We start from the raw sequence: 18,724 nt of genomic DNA on the forward strand, positions 1-18,724 counted from the left end.
GGAGTATTTCACTGTCAGGACATAGTACACACCTTAGTACATGTCCTACCTTACACTTGCACTGCACCCTGCCGAGGGGGTACCTTGGGCCTACCATAGGGTTGTCTGATGTGCATAGAAAGGGAAGGGTAAGGCCTGGCAAATGGGTGCACTTGTCAGGACAACATGGCAGTTTAACAAACTGCGCGCAGGCACTGCAGTGGCAGGCCTGAGTTCTCTCTTTAAGGCTACTTGTGTGGGTGGCACACTTAGTGCTGCAGGCCCACTCGTAGAATTTTCATTACCAGCCCTGGCACACACAGTACACTTTACTAGTAAGGCAAATATACCAATCATGGACAGCCAATTACCATTACACTTTATACAGGGAGCACTTTCACTTTGACACTGATCAGCAGTGGCATAGTACCCAAAGCATCTAAGATGGTAACACCATGTCAGAAAAAAGGTCTAGGGGGAAAGCAAAATGTTTAGGGAAATTTAGCAAGAAAGGGCCAAGTCCAACAAGAAACAATAACATACTTGCATCCAACTGATTAATTTATAAAAATACAACACCAGGGAAACATCGTTGACATATCTCAAGCAGACAAAATGAGCAATACTTAAACTGTTTACAACTGACACCAGTATTTCTTAGGTCAAGTAAATAACATTGTCATACAGTCACAATGTATCTCTCTCGCACACAATACACAGCCTTACATTTCACCTTTCAGTCCATACTACATAGAGTTCCACAGCTATAAAAAATAAACCCACTTGTCAAGCCCAGACAGAATGGGCAGTACATTATTAAGGCAAATCAGTGTCAGAATGTTTCTTAGAACCATTATTGATCTATGGCAATTAATATTTAATGTACAGAGACACATGTGCAATTAAGTTTATTTCATGATTGTAATGAAAACCAATTTGACAGCTAAATAAGACAAGAAAACATCAGTCAGATCTCCAACCCGGCCTGTATTGTACATCCAGCTTCATTTTCTGAATGTCCATGGGGAGATGGATTATATAGGTGCTAAAGAAGTAACTAGTCCTATGATCTGTAGTGGGTTAGGACAGGAGGATGTAGACTTGGATTCTGTGTGTCAGAAGGGGAGTTAGAAAAAATCAAAGCGTAGAAAGGAAAAAGGTGAAGAAGAATGATAGAGGGGAAGAAATCTAAGAGAAAGTAGAGAAGATTTGGGTTAGAGTAACTGCACTTATACAGCACACTATTATGTCTCCTTGGACTGTAGACCATCCTGATACCTACATTCTAGGCTCCTTATTTCTGAACCAGAAGCCCATCAGAAGAATACGTCACTTACCATTAATAATGCTCTTTGAGGGATACTCTATCTAAACTCAGATTCCTCACCTTGTGAATTCCCACTAACACCAGACTGGATCCAGAAATCGTTCTCAGCAATTTCCTTGTGTACCAGTAGATGGCATCATGTGGTTCTACCATGAGTCAGTCCTACCCTGGAATGCCACTGGAGCCACAATTTAACATAAAACTGGAAGAAGAGAGGGTTGCGAAGGAACTTACAGTTAAAGTATCCACTAGAACGAGCATTACCAAAGGTAAGTAACCTTTTCTTCTGATAGGTACTTCTAACCACAGATTCCTCACCTTGTGAATAGATACTGAAGCAGTGTCTTCCCAAGTGGTGGGTCAGCAGAGTGGCTCAGACCAAAACAACTTGCAGGACTGGAAGGGGAAAAATACCTCTCCCTAGCTATCCAAGCAATAGTGCCTCGTAAACATGTGGACTAATGTCCAGCAAGCAGCCTGGCAGGTGCCCATGGCAGGCGCAGCACACACCAGCGCACTGGTGGCAGCCTTGGCCCTGGTGGAATGAGGCCTTCAGGAGGCTGTTTGTTGCCCAATCCGTAGAAGATGTTAAATACAGAGGACAATCTATCTGGAGATTGTCTGCTTCTACACTGCCTTCCCTATCTTTGTTCCAGAGACACCAATGAAGAGCTGATCATACACCTGATGGTCCCTGGTGAGATCAATATAGAACCTCAGAGCTCTCTTACTGGCAGACCGAGGGCGGTGCGCGATCTAGGGTCTGCCCCATGCATCCCTGTGGCGCTTTCCTGCCTGTCCCTGCCCACGTGCTACAAATCTCAATGTGGGAAGGCACACGAGGCAGCCCTTTCAGCCCACTGGTGGTCACACTGTTCATATCATCTTTAACTTGAAGCTGGTGCGCTTTCACATACCGCTGTTTCACCACTACATATGTGCTGCAGTGCAATGCTTGTTTATTGTCATGCTTACTGCTTTGCTATTGTGCAATCCTTGTTTGTTTCCCTGCTTACTAGTAACACTGTGCCTCCGTGCACGGTTGCCCTTCTTAGTGCTCTTGCCAGTGTCTTACAATACTCGTTTCCTTCAGGCTCATGTAGTCAGCTTAGAATAGGTTTCTCTGTTTCCTCCGGTGGCGGCCATCTTGGGCGTGGTAGGATCCATAAAGCCAGTCATGCCCTGATCTCGGCACTCACTATTCTTCCGGAGTTCTCCAGAGATGGAGCTCTCTTCCGGTGCTGTCCCGCAGTCGAGGAATCGGACTTCCTGGGGATTCTCCTGGTATCCCGCTGCGAGGGATGTTTCTTGCTGGCTACCACTGTATTCCTCGTAGCACATAGCCATCGGCTCCCGCAGCATTTTTGATGATATGTTAGAGTTTATTCTCGAACGCGCGTGCTGATTGGTATTATGTACTACTGTATGTATAAACACTCACAATCTTAGAAGTGATGAACGCACGTAATTAATGATTAGGATTACGTTCTAGCAGTGACAATCACATTTATGTAGAGCAAGTGAGAGTTTCAGTTTCTTTTTGGACATTAATACTTGGTGTATGTTTACAGTAACAGAACGTTAGAACCTCGGATTCAAGGTATTGATGTTGATTATCTCAGAGGGCTCAGCTTAAAGAAAACTTGTAAGTTAATGAGTTGCTCTCTCTCTCTAAGAGAAGAACAATTTGCATTAAATGTTCAAGAGAACTCTCCAGTCATTAGTGCTTCTCATACTAACTAGAGTTTCCATGGTGGTATGTAACTAGTGAGTTGCAGCCTTAAAAAGTGATGGTTTATTTTCTTGTTTGTGGCTAACGTTTTACTTTTCAGATCTCCTTCCCCCACAGTTCCCTTCCCACACCCTTCCCCCCACCTGGACACTATTAAAACGTTGCCACTCTGGCACATACCCTAAGCGATGGAGCCTTTTTTCCGCCTTGTATGGATTTTGGGGGCGGGCGTGGGAGGGGGCAACGCAGGCAGGGTGATAGACTGACTCATGTGGAAGAGCATGAAAACATTTGGAAGGAACACTGCTTTATTTGTTAGCACTAGTATGCAGAGAAAGGTGGTGGTGCAAGGTTGCTGCAGTGTGCGTGTAGCTCTCTCACACGATGGACTGACAATCTTATGATGAACATGGTCTTCAGGGTTAGTAATCTTAGCGAGCAAATGCCAAATGGTGCAAACGGGGGTGCACATTAGAAAGTGAGACCCAAATTCAGATCCTATTGGCGAACTACAAAAGGTTGCGGTGGAAACATACAGGTCAGCCCTTTTAGGAAATGTATCACAACAGGTGATTTAAATAGAGATGGATGTTGAGGTGACCTTAGAAAGGCAGATAAATAACCTTTGGCCACATGCTTTGCTGGCTTAGAAAAAGTGAAAAAAGAAGGATGTCAGATAACTGGACTTGCAGGATCCAGACATGCCTAGAACAAACTTCTCATAGTATCCCGCATAGATGGTTTTAGTGGAGGGACACCTGGCTGCTAAAATGAAATTTACTACCTCAGGAAGAAGGTCAAAAGAAGTTAGCTATCACCACTCACTCTCCAAACATGGAGGTGTATGCTGTACTGGCTGGGTGTAGGACCCTGCCCTAATTCTGCAACAGAAGATCCTCCTGGAGAGGCAACGGGATCAGAGGACAGATGCTCATGGCCAAAAGGTTCTGGGTACCCCACTTTCTTGGCCCAATTGCGCATCACTAAGTTGACTTGGGCCTGGTCATTCTTAATCTTTTTCATAACTTTGGGCGCAAGAAGTAGAAGCAAAATGGCGTACAAGATTCCAAAGCTCCAATTCAATTGAATGGCATCTTGGAGAAAGAATGCCCTTCGAACTCCAACGCAAAAAGGTTTGGACACTGCATTCATGGCTGCGGTGTAAAGATCGAGACAGAGTTTTCCCCATTGCCGGAAGATACTCTGTGTCACTCCTTAGTGTAGCCACCATTAGTGATATGCCAAACAATGCTGGCTGAGTGTGTCCACCCTGGTGCTTAAAAATCCTGCCAGGTGTACAACCAGAGAGATTAATTGACGAATCAGCCAGTTCCAGAAGGGTATTGCCTCTTGGCACAGGACCCACATTTCCACTCTGCCCTGGTTGTTGCAATACCTAATGGTGGTGGTGTTTGACCTAGGCACTTGCACCCTTTCCCCTTTGATGGATGGGAGGAAAGCCTTTAGTGGCAAGCAAATCATCTGCAACTCCACAGGTTGACGTGGAGGCGGTTTTTCGCTGGAGACCAAAGTCCTTTGATCTCCACTTCCTCCTGATGGTCATTTAAACCCAGCAGCGATGTATCCGTCACAGCTGTCAGCCCCAGGTGGGTTAGGGAGAGGGGTCTGGTACCAGTCCAACTGCAAGCAACTACCACCGCCGTCTTTTACAGTCTCCTCCAACACTTGGATGGAATCGGAGAGGTTCCCTTGGCGCTGAGCCCACTGAGACTTCAGACTTCCAGAGATGTGCAACCTGGCCTGGTCCACTAGCAGGATTCAGGAGACGCTCTAACTAAGACTTACGTCAAGGGTTGAAACATCAGGATCATAGCCCAAACATCCTGGACTCTATGAGGAAGAAGGGAAGTCATGACACAGCACCATGTTCAAGATGGCTTCAGTGAAAGGGAGCTTCTGTGAAGGAGTCAGGTATGACTTTGGCACGTTGATGGAAAACTCCAGGTATGTCAAAAGGGCAGCCGTTGTCTCGAGTTCATTGACAACTGTCTGAGCTGAGCTCACCTTTAGCAACCAGTCAATGAGTTATGGGGAAGACTTATTTCCAACCTCCTTGGATGGCAAGCAACCTCTACCATCACTTTTGTGAACACCAGAGGGGCACTGATGAGGACATAAGGGAGCATGGAGAACTGAAAGTGCTCATGGAAACTGCAGATAGCATCTGTGAGACTACAGGATGGGGCTATAGAAGTAAGTACCCTGAAAATCCGACCCTACCATCCAGTCACCTGACAGAAAACAAAGGTTAAAGTGACGTTATAGCTAGGTGAAAGTGTTAGTTAAAACATACCATTATAAACTTCGCCATGCACTGCTTATGACCTCACATACTACATCACTCAGGACATGAGATGATCTATTATATCATTGATAACATCATTGATTATGATATTTGAAACTACATCATTGATAAGAACACTGTGCATTGCAAATCAAGAGTAGCACATATATACAACACACACAAACTCACTGGTAGGAGCTTATCTGGGTCCTACCTTTAAGTCCTTTCTCAGTTTCCGCTAGGCTGGTACCCATTTTATTTTTTAAAAGGTCCCTTTGTTTTATTCTGAAAAGCAGTTCCTTTAGGAGCTAGCTGTCTTTTTTTTCAAGCTTTCATTTGTGTTCCAGAGCCTGGTAAAGTTCACACCTTCAATGATCTTCTCAAGATCCCATGTTGTGACAAAGTCTATGCACAAGAACATGAGACACTTTAAATCACATTTTTACAGCTCGTTGCTGATGGCCAAAAGATCCCACATGTCTGCTAGGTATCAGGACTGGGCCTTCTGAGCCTTCCTGTTACGCCTGGCGACGTATAGTTTGGTTTCCAAGTCCAGGGTGGGCTTCAGATTAACCGGAGTGCATTTGTTGCACAATGCAGATTTATGTGAGGAGCCCAGATACCAGAGACAGACCTTTTGAGGGGCAGTCACTGATACTGGTTTGTGGCAATCCTTACAGGGTTTAACTCCTGTGGGTTTGAAGGGGGACATATCCCATGTACACTGGAAAACGTTTTAGGTAAGTTTTCTGTCAGGTTACAGAAACCGAGGGAGCGAGCCCCGGATCTGCGTCAGATGATGCAGAAAGAAAGGAACCGGCATCGATGTACAGTGGTGATAGTTAAATTGTGGGCCGACATCATTTTAGAGGTGGGGCACGGCAGAACAGATATGGAATCGCACAACATCACTTAGCGGCACAGGAGGGAATTGCTGAGAAAAATCTCCAGATACAGTGTGGTACTTGTGATGTTCAGTAGGTAAGGAATCTGCCGTTAGAAGTACCCATCCGAAAATCATCAATAGAGGTGCCACAGTATTCAAGCTGAGAACTGACAACCTCACGAATTACAGGCATTCTCTTTCCCTTATCTTAACAAAAATGATTGACTGTGCTAGAATAGAGATGATTTTATGGAGAAAATAAATCTCTAAAAGACAGATGAAAAGAGATCAAGGAGACAGGGAGAATGAAGTACAGGCAGAGCCCAGGGAAGATATTGAATGTCTGTGGGTACTGCATGGCACAAAGGATAGGAGAAGCAAAAATATTCTCCTAGGAATGAGAGAAGCAGCAGAGTGGAAGTACAGGAAAAAGCAATGAGGACTGAGAGACAATGTGTAATGTAAAGGATGTGAGGAGAGAAAGGTGAATGAAAAAGGTAAAAGTTTCAACAAAGGTAGCCTCGGGGAAGTGAGAATTAGGAGGTGGAAATAACAGAGTTAAGTTAATTACACTGTCTGGCCCCTGACTAAGCTCTTTAAAACAACTTTACCAGCAAAGCAGTTTGTGCGTGGTGTCTGCCTGCTGGAGCACGTAGCAGGTAGACAGTAGGCACAGCACAGACAAGTTGCTTAGAAGCGCCCTGTCAGAATGTTGGCTATATATTGAGGCTTAATGCATAATGCTTTTGGGCTTATTTTCATCACCCAGGGAGCACTGGATCAGTCCCAATTGCACTCTACTGGGAGAAAAAAGGGAGACGTTCCAGCATTACTATGCAGAAATGTTGCCCACCTCTACTGGCTTACTGCTCACTGGTAAATGAAACTGTCCTAAAATACAAAAGAAGAAGTGAAAAGTTTGCAAACACAGTTCCAGATCTGTTGAGACATTCCAGTTCAGTTGCACATGAGCTGGAGGAAGAGTAATCAGGTGGGTGGGGCTTGCAACGGATGGCGGTGGAGGGGGTGGGCATGGGTACGGATTTTATTTCAGGTGTATTTATGGCAGATGTGCAAAATCAGTTTAAAATGTTGTCTGACTATCACTCATTTTACAGGATCCAAGCGGATGTATATCTTGAGGTAGTACATCAAACAGTCTTTCAGCATCCCTGAATTGAAGCAATAACATTCTAGCTGCATGTATCCATATCTTCCTCTTCTCTAAATCCATCAGGCTTTTGCAGAGGGACAGGAAAGATCAACTTCTTTCGTAGGGTTGCCCTGATTTCGGGCATCTGTTTAAATCCCCTCAGAACTTTAGTTGCTACTTCTTTGTTCACTTCAGTGAGAATAGTCATCAAATCAAACTCCCTGAAACACAAAGTAATATAAATGTCAATGCCATGTACAAATAATCATTTGTGTCATGTGATCTTTAAGATCTATAGAAACAATGTTCATGCATTTACAAGTGAATGCCCCATAAGCAGGACCAACACTGATTTACATATGGCTCGGCTGAGTCTGAAGTGGCATACTGGGAAAACTAAAACAGTGGACTTTCACCTGCTATCAAATGGAACACATGCTCAGAGCCCAGATTTGCCACCAGGTGATGGAGCATTTCACTGCCGAGCAGCATCACTTAAAGTCCACCCTACTGATGAAACATCAATGCATACGCTTCCTCCTAGTCGTGCTAACGCGCCTGCATGCTACAACTCAAAGCATGGCTGTAGGTATTTTGTTGTGATTGTTAAACTTTTAAACAGGGACATTACCCTACAGGATCCACTGAGATACAAAGGTCTGGTGGACAACTTTCTCATGTACATTTAGTGCAACCACACCAATCTTATTCAAGTGCAACCTCGAAAAGCTCTCCCAATTCTCTGTTCTGGAAGGAGAAAGTAGAGGCGGTCTGGGAGCCACATGCTTGATGTACAGGAGTCTGTGTAGCACAAGAATGGGTGGCATTTGGTAGAGTCCACTGACATAACTGAGGCATGACAGAACCAAGGTGATCGTGGTCTGTACCATATGAGAAAACCCCAGAGTAGGAAAATGTAATTCATAGTAAAGAAGGAGAATCTGGTGACCTGATTTACTTGGTGAAGAATGGAGAGGACACCCTCAGGTTTGCTTAGGGAATGTGGCAGAATATTATTTTCCAAAGGTAAAGGGCAGAACAGTGATGTGGGGACTAGTGTGCACATGTGAAGATCTCCATTTTGGAAGAGTTGCGCTTGATGTGATTATACAAACAACTTTGGTCCTCTGTTATGAGATGTATATTCCAATCTGAGGATGTTCTGCATGTCATCAGCATGACAGTAGCAGGTGATGGTCATTGATTTGATGAATGGTAAAGGGTGCTGAGTTAAGCAATGAAGAGGAGGAGTGATGGTGGAGTTGTGAGGAACTGGTACATTGAAGAGGAAATTGGGAGATATGAAAGAAAAGAGGGAGATAATGTGACTATTTTTCAATAGATGTGATGAGGTCCAGGACTGTACTGTGTATCCTGAGGTTGCTCGGACTTAGTAAAAAGGTTGGTGGTGCACTGTGTGTATGGCATAGGAGCGGTCCAATAGAAGAAGAGCCCCAATTCAATTCCCATTGACGGTAGACCTGAATGGGTCTAATGAAGTGATTAAGGATGGTTCAAAGAAATATAGGAGGTAGGAATGTCTGGTATTCTGAAGAAGGCAGGGAGCATGTAAATAAATACCTTACAATAGGTTCGTCTAAGAAAGTTCTATAGAAGATGTGACTGTATTTGAATGGATTGATGTGTAAGGTTAATAAATTCTAAATCAATATGAAGAGAAAACTGAAAAAGTTCAGAATTTGTTTGCCCATATGTCAGTACCGCACTCAGAATCTGACAAGCTGTAAAATGTACCCTTCATACCTACGCCCAGATTTACCCGCAGCTGCATTCGACCTGAGAGTAGAAACTTCATTTTCTGCAAAACCTATGGATTTAATCTACTACAGGTTTGTTACATCAGTGTGGCCCCTATTCCCATTGGAAAGATCTTGTGAACCAATCACCCAAAATCATGGTCATGGAAAAGGTAGCCTTAGTGCATCAAAACCGTATGCAAATTAAGACCGTAGTAAGAAGTTTTTCTGTAAAAATTGTTCCATATTCGACTTCTAAATCTGGAGTTTCAGAAATCATAGTCAGTTTTCATATACAATTCTGGGCACTTCTAAAGCACTGTCTCAGTCCCTTTCATTCTGAAGAATAGTAACCACAACTAATCAATCAGGATTTCCCTGCCATTCTGGCCAAAGGGATGATTGCCTTGGTTCACCCACCCAAGTGTGGTTTCGCCAGCAACATGTTCCTCAAAAGAAGGAAAATGAATGGGGTCGTCTTGGTAATCAACCTGAAACTGAGGAAGATTTACAATCACTTTATGCTTTCTTCTGGTTTTTAAGGATGCATTTTTTTTATTTCTATCTGTTGTGCGACATACCTCAAGTTTAAGTGGATGGGGGCTACTTTGTAATGAACTTGCTTTCCTTTTGGTCTCTCCTTTGTCCTCTCTTGCTTTCAGAAGTGCCTATGTTTGTCGGATTGCCATCTGGAGCAGAGAGCTGTCTGGTATCTAAGTGTGAGGTGAGCGTAGCATGCATGAGCAGGCAGACTGGGTTATAGAATGCGTACTACATAGTGTTCAGAGCAGGTCATTGTTCTGCCAGGAGTCAAATAGGGCGCTCTTTAAGAGAAGGACTAAGCAGATTTTAACATCTAGCTCGAGGTGAGTTTTGGTATACACAAAACCTTGTAACTCTCTATAGTGTTGACAACCTTATTGAGCTGAACCTTCCTACATCTTGTTTTACCTCAATGCCATTTTCAGTCAGGCACAACTTTGTTATAATCTACCATGTTGGGTGTATGGAGAAACCACACCTTGTCCAGGTACTCCAAGCTCTTCTGTGAAGTAGTAGTAAGGCAAGATACAGCACAACAATGGGACTGTGTCTCCATCTCATGAGAGGATATGTTACGATGGGGTAGACTAGTGTATTATGGCAGAAAGAAATCAGTGGGTATTAGCAGAGGCTGCAACAAGACGTTTGAGAGATCTGAAGACAGTGGAAGAGGTTCATGGTATTTTGTGGGGCCATGATATTTACTTCCCTCCTGTATCACATGACACTTGTGCAGCACCGGTTATACTTTTCAATTCATTTATTTATATACACATAGTAGTAGATCAACGGACACACTACTGTACTAAAAACAATTAATGAGCCATCATTAAAGTAATACTTGCGAGAATAATATACAACTACAATTCAGGTGAGGAAACAGCAAAGCAATCTCAGATCAAATCAAGAGCTAGTATAATTTTAAGATGCAGCAAATTGAAACATTCTATACATGTAGAATCAAGTTTTTAAAAAACAGTGGTACGGTTATTCATAAGAGGCACGAATAGATTAATGTGGTGTGCTTGCTTTGAGATAGAGCATGTACAGAAGCTAGAAAACAACCAATATGAAATCATGATTGAAATCTGAAGAAACGCTGTTGAGATAAGGGCACAGGCGTGTATGGCTACCATGAATCGAAGTAGTGAAGTAAAGTGCACTGCATGAATTGGTGATATGATAAAGACTGCTTTGAAAAGAATGCTTAATGCTAATTATGTTAATAAAACAGATCCAGGAGATGATTGGATTGCAAAAAAAAGTGAGGTGAAGGGAATACAAACATTTGGTAAAAGAAGAAATGGGATAACAGGCAAAGCAAAGGAAAAAAAGTTAGTGGCACTCAGGCGTAATAAAAACGCAAGAGATGTTTTGAAATTTATTGCTAAGTGTTGGTGGAAGAAGATGTCTCGCTGTATAGGAAATGACAGCGGCTGACTGGTACGCTCACTTTGTCACCTAATCAGGAAAACGTTGTGACAATGGAGTGATTTCTCCGCATTCAGTCTTAGCTGATACAACACGTCTTGTTGCCAAAAGAAAAAAAAAGGAAAGACAACTGGCCCAGATTTCATTCCCTTCGAGATTATAACATGTAAGGCAAAGATGGGGATGTTTGTTTTACAAAATCTCTTCTCATCTATAGTTCCAAACCAAGGGGTTCTGGCTATGTAGAAGAAACCTGAAATCAATCCTGATTTAAGATGTCTAGCGCCTACAATGAGATAAACACCGATAATCACTGACCTGAAGCAATATTGCATTCCCATGTATATGAAATTGTACCAATTACTGACCATGATCAACCCAGATATTAAGATAATGAGTAATCTGTTTAGTAATCTGTTGGCCAATAGATTTCTGAAAGTAAGCAAACATTTAGTGCAGGAAGAGCAATGTGAGTTTATCCCTTGAAAAGGCACACTATGCAATATCAGACAACTCACACATTTCACAGTTTAGAACCCAAGGTTAGTATAGTACTAGTACGCCCTAATATTGATGGATATAGAGAAGGCATTTGACACAGTTGGGTGCACATATATGTGGGAGGGTTTGGAACATGTAGGAATACGACAAACGTCCCTTAAATGAGTTAGGCTACTATATGCAATGCTTGTGGCTAGGGTAAACACAGATAAAATAGTCTCAGACAGTACAGCCCTGGAGAGAGGAAACAGGCAAGGCTGCCCACTCTCACACCTACTGTTTGCTTTAGCAGTAGAACCTTTGGCATGCAGTCTGAGGGCAGTCTTAAATTTTGAATTTAAAAAAAATATTTTTTTCAGAATAAAAAATATATCTCCAACTCCCATCTTGTGCAAGACCGCAAACATAAAAGTGCCACTCAACCGAATCAAATGCTTTTTTCAGCGTCCAGAAAGACTGCTGCCGCTTTAATTTCTGGGTTTAGTCTCTGCACTGCGCCAAATAGGGTCCACAGGTTATGAGACAGATTACGACTGGGTACAAACCCTGCCTGTTCTGGGCGGATAATACCCGGGAGTAATAAGACTAATCTATTAGCTAAGACTTTAGCGGACAATTTAGCATCTACATTTAGTAGGGATAGAGGTCGATATGAGGAGCAACTGGTAGGTGATTTACCAGGTTTTCATAGCGTGACGATTACTGCTTCGCGTTGGGAGGGTGGCATAATACCTGCCTCTGCCATGTCCTCAAATAACGTTTTCAAGTGGGGGATCAAAAGATCTTGAAATTCTTTATAAAAGGCGACGGTGAGCCAGTCTACTCCTGGGGCTTTCCCCGACGCCATCCCGCTTAATGCCTCTCGTATTTCAGCAGTTGTTAAAGAGGCCATCAAGTTTTCCTTATGTTCCACCGCCAGCCATGGCATCTTAATGTACGAAAGATATTCTTCTATTGCTTCGATATTAGAGGTGTTTTGAGAGGTGTATAGCTTCTTAAAGTATGTGCGAAATTGGGCTTTTATGTCTGCTGCTGTGTGTAATGTATTCCTGTCCTCGTCCCTCAGGCCTACCATAGTGGCCAGTTCCCTCTTTGGTCTTAATATCCCTGCTAGCGTAGTGCCAGGTCTCTCGCGTTCCCCATAGCATTGTGCTGAATCGTATTTGCACTTGTGTTTGATTTTGTTATTGGCTGTATCTAGGTGTTCTACCAGCTTCTGTTTTAGATCGGCAGCATCTTGCGTGTGCACTCCTTCCTCTGCGACCCTTTCTAGGTGCCCAATTTCCCTTTCTGGTGAGTTTAATCTACTCTGTATGGAACGTAATACACCTGCATGAGCGGACATAGCCACTCCTCTAATGGACACTTTGAATGTTTCCCACACTGTGGTAAATGAAGTCACTGATCCAATATTTTCTGAGAAGAAATTCTCTATAGCTGTGGCTAACCCTTCTTTAAAGACAGCGTTGAGTAGTTCATAAGGGGGGAACCGCCACGTAAACGCTGGTATGTGTGGAGGCCCTTATCTTGGGGTCAGTTGGACATGGGAATGATCCGAATATGTGCGCGGAAGACGTGTGCATGCCGCCACCCTGAAACTCAGCCCCCCAGAGATTAGCCAGTAATCTATTCGAGTGTGAGTGTCATACACTGAGTAGTGTGTACAGCCTCTCTCGTCCAGGGATCTATGTTGCCATATGTCTATGAGACCTTCTGTTTGCATTATATCTCGGATGGCAGTAGCAGCTGCCGTTGGACGCTTGGGCGGGCCCTGTGATCTATCTATGTCTGGGTTTAATATGCAGTTAAAATCTCCGCCCCAGAGCTGCTGGACTCCCTTCCATTGTGCTAACCTGTCAGCGAGTGAGGTATAAAATTGTGGGTCATCGTAATTAGGGCCATATATACCTACTAGGAGGAATTGCAGGTCTCCTCGTTTACACAAAGCTACAACATATCTACCTTGTGGATCTTTAAGCATGCCTGTCATTTCTACCCCAGCTTTCCTATCCACCCAGATCAATACTCCTCTCGCATGTGATGTGAAATCTGCAGAGTAGCATATCCCTTGGAATTCACGACATACTGCCTCACTACGCTCGGGGGCAAGATGCGTCTCCTGTAGTACAGCAATTGCTACAGAATATCTTTTTAGGTAGGCACCCACCCTTCTGACCTTTCTGTTATCATTTAGGCCCCGAACATTCTAGGTCAGGCGCTGTAGTACTTGTGTATTCTCACCCATTGCAGCCATACTATTCAGACCGTATCCGCCATTTGCTGTTTCTCTTGGCTCTGGTATCTAGTATATGTAATCTCAATTGCAACCTTTGTTCAATACTCTCATCACGCTTTTGAAAACAACAACCCTTCCCTCCCACGCCTCTAAAAACCCCAACTGTCGTGGCTGTCTGGATACCCTCCCTCCCCCCAACATCTGAGAAAACCAGTCTTAACTCAAGAACAATTAAGATGAAAGGTGTGTTACACTCAGGGGCAGATGTGGCCATCATGTCATATTCCCAATGCCACTCTTATAGTTCTCATTGTGACTCAAGTCTCTGAAGTTAGCGCATCTCCGAGGTGGTACAGGTAGCAACTACAGTGTCTTTTGTACCCTCCACCACTCCCGGCAATGCACCCCTGTTCGTTAGCAAAAGTTTATGTTCATGCGTGGTTTGTGTACTGGCCCCTCTGCAGGGACAGATGACACTCTCTGGCGGGGAGTCACAAAGTACATAGTGCATGGACGATTAATTCACTACGTTACCCTACTGCGCCTCAGTCTGTAGATATTCTGATGATCACTCCTCTGTATTTCGTTCTTCTTGGGCTTGTGGATTCTCCGAATGCCCAGCCGAGTGGTCCGGCGATCCCGGACGTCTGTCACGTTGCTCCTTCTCGGCAATTAATCGCAGTGCGGCCTTGGGTTCAGTAAATAGGTGTACCTTACGTCAGCTTTTACCCTTAGTTTGTCTGGATATAGCATGCTATACTCCAGATTGAGATCGCGGAATTTCTTCTTTGCCGGATTGAAATGTCGTCGCGACTCCTGCACATGCTTTGTAAAATCAGGGAACAACGTTATTTCCATTCCCTCATGACGAAGGTTCTCCAGTTCTCTGGCTTTGCGTAATGCTGCATCGCGATCCCTGTAATTGAGGAGCCTGGCAATGATTGGAAGGGGGGTAGCGCCTGGTATTGGTTTTGGCGCCAGTGATCGGTGTGCACGCTCCACAACCAGTATCTCCGAGAAGGTGTCACGTCCCATGAGGTGTACCAGCAGTTTTTCTACATATTGCTCCACATTGCCAACCTTGGTGGATTCTGGTACACATAAAATACGAATGTTATTTCGTCTAGACCTCGCTTCGAGATCTTCAGCCTTCGCCTGCAGGGTGCGTAGAATCTTGTCTCTCTCCTTGTCAGTCTCCGCTTCCGCTCTGGTGATGTCCACCATGTCCGAGATTCGCTGTTACGCTACATCGAGGCTGCCGCCATGCTTATCCAGTCATTCAGACATCCTGTCCATACGGCAGGACAGTGCATCAAGTTTTCTGTCTATTTTTTATAAGCTTTGTTGTATGATACGGAAAGCGTGTTTCATGTCCCCTTCAGATCCAGAGTCAGGGTCATAAGGAGTGGAGTCTTTCTCCGGATTCGTTCCCTGTCCTCAATATCAGAAACTGACTGCAATTTTGCTGAAAGGTCTCTGTTGGCAGTACTGCTCAGCTATCGGCGTAGTGTTATCGGGAACCCCAATGCGCTTGTGGAAAGTTTCACCAGATTATCGTGTGGTGCCGGGTAGATCCGCAGTGCGCCTTATCGTGTGCAATGAAGCTGCGCCAAGAAGATTCTGAATTGGCCTGCTCATGAGTTCTGGGCTGAACCGGGAGTCCTCTGGGAGATCACACTCATTAGTTCTTTTTATCGGGCGGCAGCAGACCAGAAGTGTTTTCAAGTTTTTTATAACTTGTTTTTCTCCATGTAGTTATGCCCGCTATGTTCCTCTTGTGCAATTGCGCTGCAGTTGGACACATCACTGAAGTGAGGTGAGGTGTGCTCCCCTTCTACTGACACACCGGAGAAGGGTGTACTCTGTATAGCTGAGCAGCTGGTCTCCTCCTCTCTCGCCGCCTCCTGCGCTCGCCGGTGCCGCCACTCAGAAGGGGGGCATCTGCACTGTAGCGTGCGCAGCTGGACGTACCTGGTTTCTCATAGGAGCGTCTCGGCTCTCGGTCACGCAAAAACTCCTGGCCGGCAAAAGCTGCAGGTCTCCCGGTGCTGCTGATTTTCACAGCGTTCGACTACGCGGCTGCAGGGAACGCTGCAGATGTCCCGTAGCTCCTGTCCAGGGGCTATCACTCTCCTGGTCATCTCTTACAGGCATCTCTTCACTGGACTCGCCGCTACTCTCCCAGGATCTGCGGTGAGGCCTGTCGCGGGCTCGCGTAGATCCGGGCAGCCACATGCCGTGATTCCGAGGTACGTCACTCTCGCGGCAGGCAGTTTGCCCGGTCCGATCTTGGTCACAAATAGCTCTTTTTGAAGCGCTTCTCTGCCTCAGTGCTTTCTACCCTCGGAGGGTCGAGTTCTTTCAGCTAATTAGGAGGATAATTACAGATATTTGGTGGCGTTAGGGAGAGCTTCCCTTGATTGCGGCCATCTTTGGATCAGACAAGCTCCGCCCCCTGTCTGAAGGCAGTCTTACAGGTTTTTGGAGTACAATTGGGTACAACAAACCATTCATTGTTTCTGCAGATGGCACACTCATTTACCTTACACATTTCATTCAACACACATCTACACATCTGCAGGAATTAAAAAACAAATTTGGAGGGCTGTTTGTATTGTTCACAAATTGGACAACATTTAAGCTGTTTCAGCTGGGTGCTTCAGAGGGTTAGGATACGACGACTACACAGACATTTCCTGGGAGTTATCCAGTTGCATTTATCTAGTTAACTGCCTATCACCTAACGAGTCTATCACACTTAAACATGGGTTGGATCTTGGCTAGACTGAAGTCTTACATTGCATTCTGGAACATCTTACCTCTGTCAGTGATGGGCAGCGTTTCAATAGCTAAAATACTGTTTTTGGCGAGCTGTGTACACACACACACACACACACACACACACACACTACAATAATGCAGAAACTCTAAATGGGGAAAATCTCTACAGAACGGGACTCACCAAAACATGTCACTATCAGACCTGGTGGGTGGTAACATTCGAGTCAATACCCATGCATAATTAAACTGATTGTTAAGGTGTGGAACAGAGAAGTAACAATAGAGCTGAGACGCCCACCTTTCGCAAACTATAAGCTGCTATGGGGTATACACCCCTTAAAACAGATAACCAGACATGAACATAAAGCCCAGGAGAATGGGGATAGTGAAGTGCTAGATGACTTGTACTCCGAGAACAGATGTATCACATCTGCAGAAACTTAAGAAATATTTGCATAGGGAATGGGTCAGTTTATAAAATACGTGCAAATTTCTCAGACCTCTAGAGAGATCTGGCAAGCATTACCTGAAGTACTAGATATCACGCAAACCATGGCCATGATATATGTACTGGTTCTGGGCAAACTACTGATTGCTAATATCTATAGGCACTCGGAGAGGACAAAGGGAGATGGTAGAATTACAAGACAGCTGAAAACTAGCTGACAAACCGTGATGAGGCACTCGCCGAGTCAAAATGGGTCAAGACCTGTCAAGGAGTGAAATGAATATTGCATAATGCCACGTTCAATTACATTACCTTCATATGACCTTCTTGACTCAACTTAAAATAAGTTATACATAGAAAGTTCTTGAGACAGCCTGAGATGCCGCACAGAAATTGCACACCTATTACATGCCCCAGAGTTTTTGCACTGAGACAGTGGAAAGATTGCAGCAGCATACTGGTAGGCTCCCCATGTTAATACAGAAGCAATTAGCAGATACTAAAAAGGAAAAATTAAAAAATATTCTGGTGAATTAGGTACAATATTGGTCAACAGGCAAATAGCAGATACAGGCAGGGTCCAAGACAATCTAGGGTTAGCAGTTGGGAGCGACTAGAGACATGACTGATTAAACAGTGACTGAAGAAAGCCACATGAAGAGAGTGAGAAGCGACAATATGCTTACACGGGATGCGGCTAAGTGGGTAGCGCAGTTGCGTAAACTCATGGACCTTAGATGCTAGACCGCCATGAAATCAAATCGAAACACATGCCTATACACGTAAGAGAAGTAGATGGAGTATGTCAACGAAATATAGCCATTTACAAAGAACGCATTAACACTGGATGGTTACCAATGTAACAGGGATGGCAGCACGTAAAGTTATAATAGTGACATAGATGAAAATGTATACAGCATGAATAAAACAAAACAACAACTAAAAACACTAAGTACAATAGCACAAAATCCGAACCTCTTTAAAGTGAATACAAATTTAAAAATACTGTTCAGCACAATAATGGTAAAGCTTTTTTATATATCTATATTGATACACACAAAAACCAAGACTAACACACAAAACTTTTGACGGTCAGAATATGATAGAAGGGTGATTAATGTTCAGATTAACGCCATTAAAGTGCACTGCATTTTTGTTCAGGTTTCCAATCTTCATTTCAAGAAATCACATACTGTTTGGTGATGTAACCTGCTGAAGTGTGATTTATTGTCAAAGAACCATCAATAAAAAAAGGTTTAAAACAAAAATCTTAAATTAATTTTCATGGTTTTCGTTGCCTCCCCGCCCCATGCCCAGCTTCTAAGCTTCACATATTTCAAAGAGATATACCTCTAATTCCACATGTAAAGCCCGAATGGACCCCTATATCATCAATAAACAAGACACTGACAAATGACTTGTTTTGGGACAAAAGCTTTCATTAATTCCATCTATCACAGAGAACCTATTGTTCAGATTCCATTGTTGTACAGCTGAAGCCTGGTCCCGGAGCTGTATAATGTGGTCACCATAGGCAGATATGGTCTTCTTTGTGATTTCTTCTATATGTTTTGCAGTTTCTTCAGGTTGTCGCAGGTGTTCCTTCCTAATTATATCTGAGGTTCAGTGCCACCCATGGTTCTGG

The 18,724-nt window shown here is 44.0% G+C and overlaps 1 protein-coding gene across 11 annotated transcripts in view; it reads right to left on the reverse strand.

Annotated features, from left to right (window-relative positions):
• Positions 1–522: 522 nt before the first annotated feature.
• LOC146858220 (caspase-8-like) overlaps positions 523–18,724 on the reverse strand; it is a 218,830-nt gene continuing 200,628 nt past the window's right edge. For 10 of the 11 annotated variants that reach the window (XM_085648996.1, XM_085649001.1, XM_085648997.1 and 7 more), the window contains one exon: positions 523–7,603. In XM_085648996.1, the coding sequence (XP_085505122.1) occupies positions 7,423–7,603 (181 nt within the window). In that variant the 3' untranslated portion in view covers positions 523–7,422. The remainder of the gene's footprint in view (positions 7,604–18,724) is intronic. The other variant, XM_085649003.1, reaches the window with a different exon arrangement.

The sequence above is a fragment of the Triturus cristatus genome, chromosome 3_2 (genome assembly GCF_964204655.1).
Source record: "Triturus cristatus chromosome 3_2, aTriCri1.1, whole genome shotgun sequence".
Taxonomy (NCBI): domain Eukaryota; kingdom Metazoa; phylum Chordata; class Amphibia; order Caudata; family Salamandridae; genus Triturus; species Triturus cristatus.